The 12,207-nt window shown below is 36.8% G+C and overlaps 1 protein-coding gene across 4 annotated transcripts in view; it reads left to right on the forward strand.

Annotated features, from left to right (window-relative positions):
- Positions 1-12,207, forward strand: part of FAM13A (family with sequence similarity 13 member A) — a 143,340-nt gene that overhangs the window by 74,009 nt on the left and 57,124 nt on the right. The window contains exon 1 of one of the 4 annotated variants that reach the window (XM_075201808.1): positions 5,826-6,190. The exons of 2 other annotated variants lie outside the window; for them this stretch is intronic. In XM_075201808.1, the coding sequence (XP_075057909.1) occupies positions 6,162-6,190 (29 nt within the window). In that variant the 5' untranslated portion in view covers positions 5,826-6,161. Of the gene's footprint in view, positions 1-5,825; positions 6,191-7,595; positions 7,615-12,207 lie in introns of those variants that run through there. One more of the 4 variants, XM_075201819.1, reaches the window with a different exon arrangement.

Here is a 12,207-nt window from a genome sequence, read left to right on the forward strand (position 1 = left end):
CAAGTATTTTCAAATATTTCTTACGTTTTGGGTGGTGCTTTTCCATGAGAGAAGACAATGAAGCTTCTAGGTCACGGAATAAGCTTTGCTTGTGTGTTTTGTTTTGTATTTTGTTCTTTTTGTTTTGGTTTTTTTGAGGCTGAGGACATGCTAATAAGGAGCCTGTGAATTGTTGCCTTATGGGCCTCCCATATGACAGTGTGAAATGTCTGGGTGTCACGGATCAATGTAGAAATACAGCTAAGGAGCCATGGATAGGTGAAAAAACAAACAATGTTTATTGCTGGAGAGTATGAACAGTTGATGACATAATAGCTTGCAGAATTTACCAGATATACAGCAGTTGCAGGTAAATGGGAGGTGAGGAAATATCTGTGCATTTCCCTGTGCATGCTGCCTGGAATAAGTCCCAGGTTCACATAAGAAACAGGTCAGCAGGTTGTATGTTGAAATAGATCTCCAGCAGCATAAATCCAGGAGCACAAACAGGAGGAAGTGACCATAGAGAGTAACCTCAGGATGTGACAACAATAACCAGCAATGACTGCTGGGAGGAACAGGTATATATAAGGGAAAAGAAAACACACCCAGGTGCATGGGATAATTGGAGAAAGTGTTAACCCCTAATGCAAACATGAAAGGCAAGATAGCAGCACCTCTGGTGATCAGAGGTACTGCTGCAAATACACACTAATAAAGTCAAAAGGCAGGAGCTGCCAAGCAAAGCAGTATGTACTGCAAGGGGCTTGCAGGCAGATCCTGACACTGGGGAGGCATTGAGTTCTCTGAACTCTGTGATCGCCCGCAATAAAAAAAAATCTGTCCTTTTCTTTTTGTTAAGAGATTATATTGGAGTCACCAGAAACAGTAAAGAGTAGCAACAGCAGCAATCTGCAAGTGTAGAGAGACTGCCAAGTGGTCGGACCAAGCTATTGGTAGGATATCAGAGGAGCGGAAAAGGGGGTTGGCCGATCTATTGGTTAGGATCATGTCAATGTGTGTGTGAGAATTTTGAGGTACTGAGAAATGTGTATAGACGCGCAATGTAGAGTTTAGGACTTGACCAGGAATACATGAACACTTTTTCAGTGTTCTCCCCAGAACATTTTGCCAGCCAGGTAGCATTAAGAAGTAGCTGGGTGGGGGCAATTGTAATACTTTGCGATAATATTGAAAAATGTTGGAGGTTATTGCCCACACCTGCCAGTACTGGTCAGACTGGTGGTCAGTGGTCTAACACACACTGCTGACTGTAGTGCTCACATAGTGCCTGTTCTAATAGGAGAAACAATGGTTTATTCTATCATAATAGGACTCTGTTGGGCTCCAAGAGCCGTATGGCAAGTAAAAACAGCCAGGTGGCGCACCCAGGTAATAGGTGCTGGAGAAAACACTGCTTTTTAACAAGTGTTGTCAAATAGTCTAATTGTACAGATCTGTAACTAATTGTTTTTAATGAAACCTGCTACTATTGGTCACATGAAATTGCAATTGTGCCACTAAATTGCAGCGTGCTGATGTGAATTGAAATTAATTGCATTTGACAAGGAGAAAAATGCATGAAACTAATTGCATTTAATATATACAATCAAATCATGTTCTCTTTTGCAGTAAGTCACATGTGATTTTAATTGTGCAACAAAAAAATCGCTCACATAGCTCTTTATTGTATTGGTGGTCAATTAAAAAGCAGAGCAGTTGAAAAGCAAAATGTGTTGCTTGTTCTAGTATTTACCCCATCAATGGTATTTCTCTCCATCTTGATTGACAAATTAGTCAGCACATATGTAAATGTATATCAAAAATGCCCGTTCTATGACTCTACATGACTTAAGTTTTTAGGACATAAAATTGTCTGGAATGTATGACCTTGTTGGAGGTGTTCCAGGTCAAAATCTTTATTTTATTTTTTTAGCAGTTTGGGAACCCAATATTTACAAGTTTGTACCATTTTGGAAGACCTCTTCTCGGTGCCTTATGCCAAAGGTCGATAACTCAGATTTGTGCGAGGACCAAGAGGGTATATGGCTGCATACCATACTTGTCCTCTTCCATGTGACCAGGTGCTCCAAATTTCTCATAATAGCCAGTGTCATAGCTAAGTAGAAACACTGCTCAGCTGATCATAATATTTTCCAGCTTGTTCAACCCCCTTAAATCCATACAAAAAGTAAATCTTTGGGGGTGAGTTGTAGACATAAAAGGAAGGCAAAATAGGATAGTTACCCTTGTGTAAAGGGGTACTAAAACCATGCTCCTTCTTTCTTTCTTTATACATGGCCACACACTCTCTCAAGCCTCTGTTGAGAAATCAAGCCTTTTGTGCTTGATAAATCTGGCCAAACCTAGCAGCCATTTCTAAACGTTAGGAATCGGAACGCTTTCATTAAAGCATGCATGGTTTCAAATAGATGGGTGGGTGTGGGTCTTCTAAACTTATCTGTGGCTTTACATAGAAATACTGCATTAAAGTGCAAAAGTATATATTTACACAAATGAAAAGATACATAAATTTCGGTGGATAAAATCAGATTTAAATATTTAGTGTAGCTTCCATATGACCAGTTTGACCTTGCTTGAATGCTTATTGCCAAATATAAAGTTTGGTGGAGGAGGAATAATTATCTAGGGCTGTGTTTCATGGTTTTGCCTGGGCCCCTTAGTTCCAGTGAAGGGAGATAGTAATGCTACAGCATATTTGCCAACTGTGAACCAAACTTTACTAATGCTGTTAAGGCTGAATGGATGTGAATGCCTCCAGCCATGTTCCAAGGGGTAAGCCTTGTTAGAAAAGTAGAGGCTGTTATAGCAGCAAAGGGAGGACCAAGTCTATATTCATGCCCATGGTTTTGGAATGAGATATACAAGCACATATGGATGTGATGTTTGAGTAGTGCAGGCCTGGCCTACCTGTGACTCTTCAGATGTTGTGAACTGCAAGTCCCAGCATACCTTGCTAGCTATTGTCTGGATATCTACTGGCAAAATATGTTGGAGCTTGTAGTTTCACAGCACCTGGAGAATCACAGATTAGACAGGCCTGATGTAGTGTATCTGTATTTGCGTTTATTTTATACTGCCCACTTGGAAACATAAGCTGTACCTGATGCAAACTATAATAATTTGAGCCAAAGCTGTGACATGTCTGAGGTCGTTAATATCATACTTACCAACTTTGGCAAGTTGTGATGTGGGAGATCGGGGGGTGGGAGGTCATATGGGGGTGGGGTTTGGTGAATCGCGTTATCGTGGCCCTGCCCCTTAACTTGACATAACCTTTCTAAGCCTATAACAGTAGGGGGCAGGGGCCACGATGGCACGCAAATTGCTTCATAAGCCCCGCCCTCTGCCACTCAACTAAAGACATGGGCAGTAACCAGGAGGTTTGCCTGTGCCTCCCAGGAATTTGGGAGTCTCCCAGACATTCCAAGAGAGTAGGCAACTATGATTTAGAAAAAAATAAGCCATTACAGGTATCTTCTAGAAAAAAAAAAGATGTGCCAGGAATAATATGCTGAGCCGTATCTGGTGCTAGCTAGGCGAATCATATCTGCAGTGTATATACTATGCCTTCAGTGATTGTGTGATTGCTGGGGTCCACCTGCAGAAGGGTGAGACCTAGATTTCGTAGTATATATATATATGTGTGTGTGTGTGTGTGTGTATATATATATATATATATATATATATATATATATATATATATATATATATATATATATATATATATATTTTAAAAAAAAATCAGCTCCAGTTAGAGCAAGCAAACCATTGCTGTAAAAATGTTTCTAGCAGCGTAACAATAGTTTAAAAGTAGCGATGAAAAATGTTGTTGTTTTTTTTTTTGTTTTTTTTAAAAAATATTTTGTTGTCTAGTTTAGCATTTATATCCCTAAGAAATAAAAAGCAATCTGTCGAAAATATAAAATTCACTCTGATACTATAACACGTAAAACAGTTATTGTTCAAAAAACATCCTAAAATGTGTCTCTTCTCTAGGGTACCTAGTGCCCTTTTCATTGAGAGGTTTAGAAATGTTTAAGGAAGAGCTATTTGTTTTTAGGTAAAAAGTAAAGTTAGGACATTACTCATTCCTCTCTTGTTGCCACATAAAATAGCAATGCTTGCCACTTTAAGAGGCTTCAGAAGTAAATTAGATTGGTGCAGTTCTTGAAATAAATGTTCTAGTAAAGAGTGAAATAGTGAGGACATGTTATACCAGGATTATGTTGTTGGCCTGCTCTTGGAACATGACTAGGAGCTGAAATGTCTGACCTGGATCTGTGGCCCCACTGGAATGAAGTGTCGGGAAGCAATTTTAGAACATCTCTTCACAGGCCTACACAAAATACCAGTGGCTTGCTGTTCTCTAGAAATCATGACATGGCCACACGCAATGGCAGTTTCCTGCCGAAGAACCTGTGGATCATATATTCTGAACTGTTGCAACTGAGAAAATGAGTGTAGTATTAAATGCAGTGCCTCATTTGAACACTCATTTTCTGTAATTGGCCATCACATATAAACTAGCATTGGAAAACGTGGAGCACATGTAAACAGGCACAAAAAGTAACACAATTACTTCATTTGTTTTCATTGGTTTCCATTAGATCGTTTAGCTATATTAATGTTGCCTACTGTTCTGTAAAAAAAAGTATTATCTACCTATTTGCGTTATGTTTCTGTCCCTTTAATAAACTGTAACATACCGACTAATGGCAAGTCACATTCGCACTATTGGATGAAAGCAAATTACTAGGAATTGCATTTTTCAAATTTTAACGCTGCATTTCCAATTCCTCATGCGTTAACTAGTACAATAGACTTTATTGGTAAAAAATCAACAGATGAAAATAGCATGGAAAGCACACTAACATGCATGTGTATGCATTTGTTATGTTTCATTTGGTTTTATCCATTTTCCCTGCACGTGTCAAAATGTTATGTTTTTTTTGTTTTTGCCTTTGTATTTACCATCTTATCTAATAAGTTATTATTTTTGGCTTGTGACCTCACAAAAAAGTTGTTTAATATTTTCTGTTGTTGCTTTGTTTTGTTGATGAGGATATATCTGTACATCACAAATAGCTAAATTTAAAATAAATTAATAATGCCGATATTTGTGCTTCAAGCACGAAAATGTTACCTTTTGGGAACAAAATATGGAAAATACAGTTGACGCTCAGATTGTTATACAAGTGTGGCTTGAAATTCAACTAAATTTGTGGAGCATTTATATTAAAATCGTAGAATAAATTCACAAGGAAAACAAAGGTTGACCTGTTTATAAATGTGTCTGTGATATAACATTTTAAACAACAATTTTAGCATATGTTTCCAAATGTAAAACTTTGTATTAATATGCTGTCCTGCTTTTTAGAGTGTGGGAAAACATTTTGTTATATTTGTTTAAAAATTATTTTCTGGTAATCTTTTGTTTTAGGTAAATGGTTATCTTGTTGCAACACAATGCATTCTAATTCTATAAATATCCTGCAGGAAACAAAAAGTTGTATGAAAAGTAGCAGCATTTATCATTGTGCCTTGTCTTCCTGTGTTTTTCCTGTGACGCAGTCTCACTCCTCTGATCACTGCGACGTGAAAATCTGCATCCGAGTTGCCAGACATAGCTAGTAACAAATAAGTATATACCTTGTCAGCTGTACATTATGTGCTCTGAGGAACGTAGTGTTTGCACTGTAAGGGAACAAGGCCTAGTGATCTCTGAGTAATTGTTCTGTATTTCCTTATTGGGATCATCCCCATTCATGAGGCTGTGTGTGCAGCAGCCATTGGCCCTGCATACCTGATTGGCAGTCCTCACTGTGGAATTGCTAAAGGGAGTCAAATTACAAGGAAGGCGGGCTAGCACAGAAAAACCTCCTGACAGCTAGATTTCCTGATTGACTGCAAGCTGCAGTGTACATGCATACAGAGGGAAGTGGGGAAAGAGCACAGCAACCAGCAGACAAGACCGCTCCTCATAAAGAAGTTTGACTTCATCACAAAGCCTCAACATCCTCATCCCTCATTTCTCCCATCCACATATTCCTGTTCCGCCCTGTTCTCAATGGAGCAAGGGAAAGGCGTTATCTGAGCTGGCAAGCAAACAGCCACTGCAGGAGACACAGGATACACTGCACCGTGCTCTTCGGAGTGTGATGGCCTGTGAACTAATGTCTTTGCAAAGGTAGATTTTCTATTTTCTTAGTTGTAGCTCTTGTATTTTTTTTCAGTTTCTTTACCTTATTAATGCTGCTGTTCCCCGCCCACCTAAGTGGATTTCACTTACCCTTTGTACAGTCATGTTTTACGTTACATTGTTTGGTTGCAGCTTGTTTTCCTGTGCTGTGGAATGCATTGCAGCAGAGAGCACAGGGGCTGTGTTTTTTTCAGATTTGTAGGAACATATATTTATTTCTGTTTGTCTTCTGCTTTGTGAATTTGCACTTATACCATGTCCGATAAAAGGAAAATTTTGTTACAGTTATCGATTAGAGCACGAGAACCTAGTATAAGCATTTTGGACGTGAAGACGACTTGTTTGGGGTCTGATATGTACAATTCATGAAGTTGATATGTTGTTTTGTAATGGTGTACAGCATTCCTGTCTGTCAAAACCGAATATATTATATGATTCATTACCTGAACATGGAGATTATGCAATTTCATTATGTTATTCATTTTAAATGCTTCACCAATTAACAAAACAATAATATTTGATGGATTCCTATCAATGCAAAACTTCATGCTGATGTTACCCCAGGCAACGCTTATGTTAAATAGTATATGTCATACTTTGGAGACTCGGTCATTGTATATTACTGCATCTGTGATTATTCTGCAGCCATACGCAGATTAGTGCAGTGGTACACCGCAGCCAGGTGCAGAGGGTGCTCTGGTGAGACTCTGCAGTATTTCAGCCTTTTATTTGTTCTCTTGCTTTTCATTTTGTTTGCTTCCTGTCATACAGCAAAAACACTGTGAAAAGGGAGGTCAAGTCGAACACCATTAGGCTGCAGAATTTGTAATTCTATGTTTCTCGTGTCACATATTGTGTTTTATTTGAGTTGGGGTTTTTTTGTTTTGTTTTTTTGTATTTGTATTTTTTTTTATGATTGCCTTTTGCCTCTAGACACTTTTAGTAAAATTGTTGTGCATATGCAGTAAGCAAGTGTATATGCCACTTAAGACCTCTAACCAGCCAGCTGGCAAAAAGACTGGGTTACATGGTTACCAACACAGATAATGGTGTTTGATCATTTTGGAATTCATGCGTAAACATCATGTTACCTATTGCCTAGATTTTTAGACTCCTTGTGCAGGGACATGAAGGAAAGCAAGAGGCACATTTCTTATGTGTTGTACAACTTTTACCACCATTAATATCCATATCTTCTATTATTCTTTGTATTTGGTCATTTTTATTCAAGTTGCAGGATACATAAACCACATTGTATACAAAAAAAAAACAAATGTTTAAAAAATAATTTAAAATGTATAATTCCTGATTAAGTAATATAAAATGCAACTATTATTATTATTATTTTTATTTATAGGGCGCCACTAGCTATCCGCAGCACCGTACAGGGACAGACAGAAACACGATACAGGGTGAGACAGCACCGTACAGTTAACAAAAAGCACAGTAACTCCGAATATATTATATGCTAATAAATAATATATTATATATATTATATTATAATATATTATGTTTAACCTTTACTTCATGTAGCATAAATCTATTATGGCATGCTTTACAAAGAATGTTTCACCATTTACATCAGTCCCTGCCCCAGTGGAGCTTACAGACTAAATTCTCTAACACACTCACACACACTCTTTCTACCAGTATGATTTTGAAATGTGAAAAGGAACTGGCAGAGGAAACACACATAAACATGGGGAAAACATACAAAATCCACACAGATAATGCCCACATTGGAATGGAAAACCATAGCCCAGCTCATGTGCCACTGTTCTGCCCTAAAAAAAACTCTGCTATCATATTTAACATAGAGATATACATATTTATTTTTTTCCCAGTTCTTCTGACTTTGAAATAACTGGTATCATTTTCTGTGTCACTATTATATCTCTTTAATCTGCATAATGATATTATGAAAACTTTCTTACCTGCACTTTGGAGCATGGTATGTTGTAATCTAATCATTTGTTATAACATTGATACACATTGCATTGTTGGAGAAAGATATAAAAACAAAATAAACATGCAGCTGTCATTGGATTATTGACATGCAGGTATGCTCCATTTCCTCTGTTACATTGTAAAGGTAGGCTTCATTGTATCAGCAATGTAGACACTCCCTGACCTAAAAAGGGAACTCCACCTTTATAAAAGAATATGTTCAAATCCAAATTGGAAAAAAGCCAAGTGGCTGATCACATCCAGCCCTTTTAAGGTACTGTTAGTGTAGATGGAAGATGACTGTGCTCAGGCTAACTTATCAATTTGCCCAACAATGATGCAGTGAGTGTTGATCTAAATGTTATTGTACTCCTACAACACACGTGGCAGTTGTGCTGTGTGTCCCGCTTAGCCAACTTATTTTAGCTAAGCAATGGAGAGTGAACCTAACAGCTGAGGGCAATGAGATGGGTGGGGGTGTTTTGTATGTGAGAGAAAACAATGACTGATCAGTTCAGGTCCAGATGGGTCATTCTGTTAGCTAAAATAAATTGTGTGCATTTTACAAAACTATAAATTATCAGAGCACTTGAACCAACTGTGCAACATGCCTATTTATCAAAGCCGATATGTATTAATATCCAATATGCAGTATAAACATAAAATGGCAACACCTTAATGTTGTACAATGTAAATATATTTCAAGCATTATATAAGAGTACAAACATAAAAAGTATTACTGAGCTAATAACATACTTCAATTAACATAAATGTTTTGTAGATGACTATCTTTTCAGCATGCTATGTGCCTTTGGATTTTTTTCACAAATGTCATCTTCATAAAGCTGCTTAAAGCTGGGTACACGCTACAGTTTTCATCCAATAATCTGTTAAATCAGCCGACATACGAGCGCTCATTCAAAAGTCGGGTCAGTGTGTGCAGTTACATGATGGTCGAAAATCTGCCCAAATGGACGATTGTCGCCTCATTTGGTTGGTCGTACTGTTCAATATTTTCGTTCCAATCTCGTTTCCGTTGTGTAGTGTGTATAAACTTCCGACCGATCCACAACAGTGAGTACAAAATTACAGTCATTGCTCATGACAACATGGCTGTAAAAAGTCGCTAAAGGGACGTCCGCTCTTCCCTTTATCGTCCTAAACAAGGCTAGTGTTTATGCAGTCCATGGACCGAGCGATCGAAACATCTATCGCATGTAAAATCGCTCAGCATAAAAAGTTGGTTGAAATTTCTGTAGTGTGTACCTAGCTTAAGACAATGGGGAGGTCATTCTCACATATTGAAGGAGGGGGAAGTCTTTTAGTCTACTAGGTAACAGACTTGAATTGTGTGGATTGTTAAATTAACAGCAAACATATGCTTTGCCATTTGTTTCTTGTCCTATATGTCCGCTCTTGGAGTAGTATTATATATTTTGGAGAAGGAAAGAAATACTCTATAACTTTTAATATTGCATTAACGTTTATGCTTTACATATGAAGATTTAAATTTGGGGGATATCTGTTCTTAAACAGTTTTGTCAAATAAACAGTTTTAACAGACTAAGAAAATATCAAACCATTGCATAACAGCTTTGAAGTGCCATAATAACATTTACATTACTTTAATTAGGTAGAAGAGGATATTGCTAATAAGTCATTTGAGAATACCCAATTCAAAATCATGACAACATTTTATTCACATATATCAATAATAAAAGGGCATGCTGCTTATTTTAATAATCTGTTTTCTGACAGCTCATGTCTTTTTAAAGCTATACAAGTTGAATAATTAATATTCCTTAGAAATTCAGGACAGTTTATCAGGCATGTCAAAAATAAATATTTGAAGTTTTCCACTGTTATGGATTCTAACTTACATTAAACACAAATGTGCTTAGATTTTTATTTAATACCAGTAAAATTATGCCCATGTAAGTTTTTCTGAGTGAAATAGAACTTTGCTATTTATTTGTTAGAAAAATGTCAGTGATTTAAGTATATATTTAGTGTTTTGTAGTAGCATTACTACTCTTTAGTATCCATGGACAGTACTAGAAACTGGTACCAGCAAGTTTTGAAAAAAAACCAAACCCCCAATGTAACCAAAGTACACAATAATAGAAGTATAATACCCAAACACTTATTATATACTTGTAATACTTTCTGCAACATATAACTAATATCATGATAATATCCCTATTATTGCACTCCTGTTTTATAATATCCATGTAAGCTTTTATCAGTGTGAATAATTCAATTTAACTTTGTGTAGCATGTTTGGATATCTGCCTTTTTTAGGCACACTATTTATTTTCACATTTCATGTTTATCCATGATATGCTAATCAGCTGCTCCCATCAGTCTGACTTAACCTGCTTTAGTTGCTGGAGTTTGTACATTTGAAATGTGTGTGTGCGGTCACTGCATTCATGAACCTTTATCCTAGACAAGAAAGTAAACATTTGCATGTTTTTGCTGACAGGCATAAGTTAATATGCTTACATAATCTACATTATATAATTGTACCATGGCTTCTCATAACCTATCATTATCGTTCTCTACTGTTCTCATTTTGTGCTTAAACTTGTTCTTGGAATAATAATAAAAAAAGACTGTCGCCATGTATGATTTTTCTTTTAATGTTTGAGAAATGATCCTAAAACATTCATGTTCTTTAAACAAGGCAAAATGTATTTTTCCCTCAATCAGAAAAACCGTCAAAATAAAAACATGTATGTACAGGGAGCTCGATGTGCAATCGTATTCTTAATGTATTCTTTAAGAATGTAAAGCCATGGCAAACATAATATTGGGCCTGATTCATTAAGAGAAGTTAAGTAAAAAATTGAGTAAGTAGTCTCCTGGACAAAACCATGTTACAATTCAAAGGGTGCAAATTAGTTTTCTATTTCGCAAATAAGTTAAATACCATCAGTTTTTTCATGTAGCGCACAAATATCAACTTTAATTTTCAGTGTACAAATAAGCTATCAATTATTTGTGTGCTACATGAAAAAAACAGGCGGTATTTAACTTATTTGCGAAATAGAAAACTAATTTGCACCCTTTGAATTGTAACATGGTTTTGTCCAGGAGACTACTTACTCATTTTTTTTTTTTTTTTTACTTTAACTTTCCTTAATCAACCGGGCCCATTGTCGCAGTAAAGGAGGTACCAGCTTGTTTAAATATAGCAGAGCAAGTACAAGAATTTGTTTTCAAGGTTCGTCACAAACAACCTGAATGAAGTATAATTTTATCACATTAAACATGCTAGAATTTTGGTTTTATTGGATACTATAAGAAACCAATCGGTCTTTGTGAAGGGGTTAGTGCTTTACAAGAATGACCTAGAAATAAGGACATAATCATCAGGGCAGCACTGGTAGCAACTGAGAGGGCATGTCAGAGTACCATAGCTCCCAGGCGTGCTGCTCTGGTGTCCGGTCTCCCTCTGCTAAATGAGCTTCCTACTGTATGACCATCAACCCTGCACAAGATTTGAAGACCCAGAATGCTGTGCGTGCACTTTAGTTCTCTAAAATAAAATACTTCTCAGTGGGCAGAGAAACTCTGGTGCAAGAGAAGCGCAGTGCAACGCAACCCGCGAGAGGAGAAGGTTTTCTAGAAAGCTTGGGGCCCTCTTCAGAATTTGTCTGTGAATGGCCCCTAAATTTGTAGCCGTGCATGGAAAACAGAATTTCAGTGCACAGAAATGTGTATTCTTTTTTTTGTACTAAAACTTATAGTTCTTTTGGAACATATGTAGTCTTATAAACTGAACAGCTCAAGAAGAAAACCTCATGTAATTTATTCACAGGAACAGAAGTGTTAAGAGACAGTATTACTTTCATTATATGCACTAAGCCTAGTGTTTATACTTTATCTTCTGTATAGTGTTAAGTATTTAATGCTGTATAACACCAGTACTGCAGCACTTCTAATGTTTTGTTCATTATTATTATTATTATTCTATAACCATAACAAGGTCATTTCAATTCTGGCAAGTCCATTCCTTATTTTACATGGCGAGGCAAATTTGATGTCCTAACCAT

Source organism: Mixophyes fleayi, chromosome 1, assembly GCF_038048845.1.
Source record: "Mixophyes fleayi isolate aMixFle1 chromosome 1, aMixFle1.hap1, whole genome shotgun sequence".
Taxonomy (NCBI): domain Eukaryota; kingdom Metazoa; phylum Chordata; class Amphibia; order Anura; family Limnodynastidae; genus Mixophyes; species Mixophyes fleayi.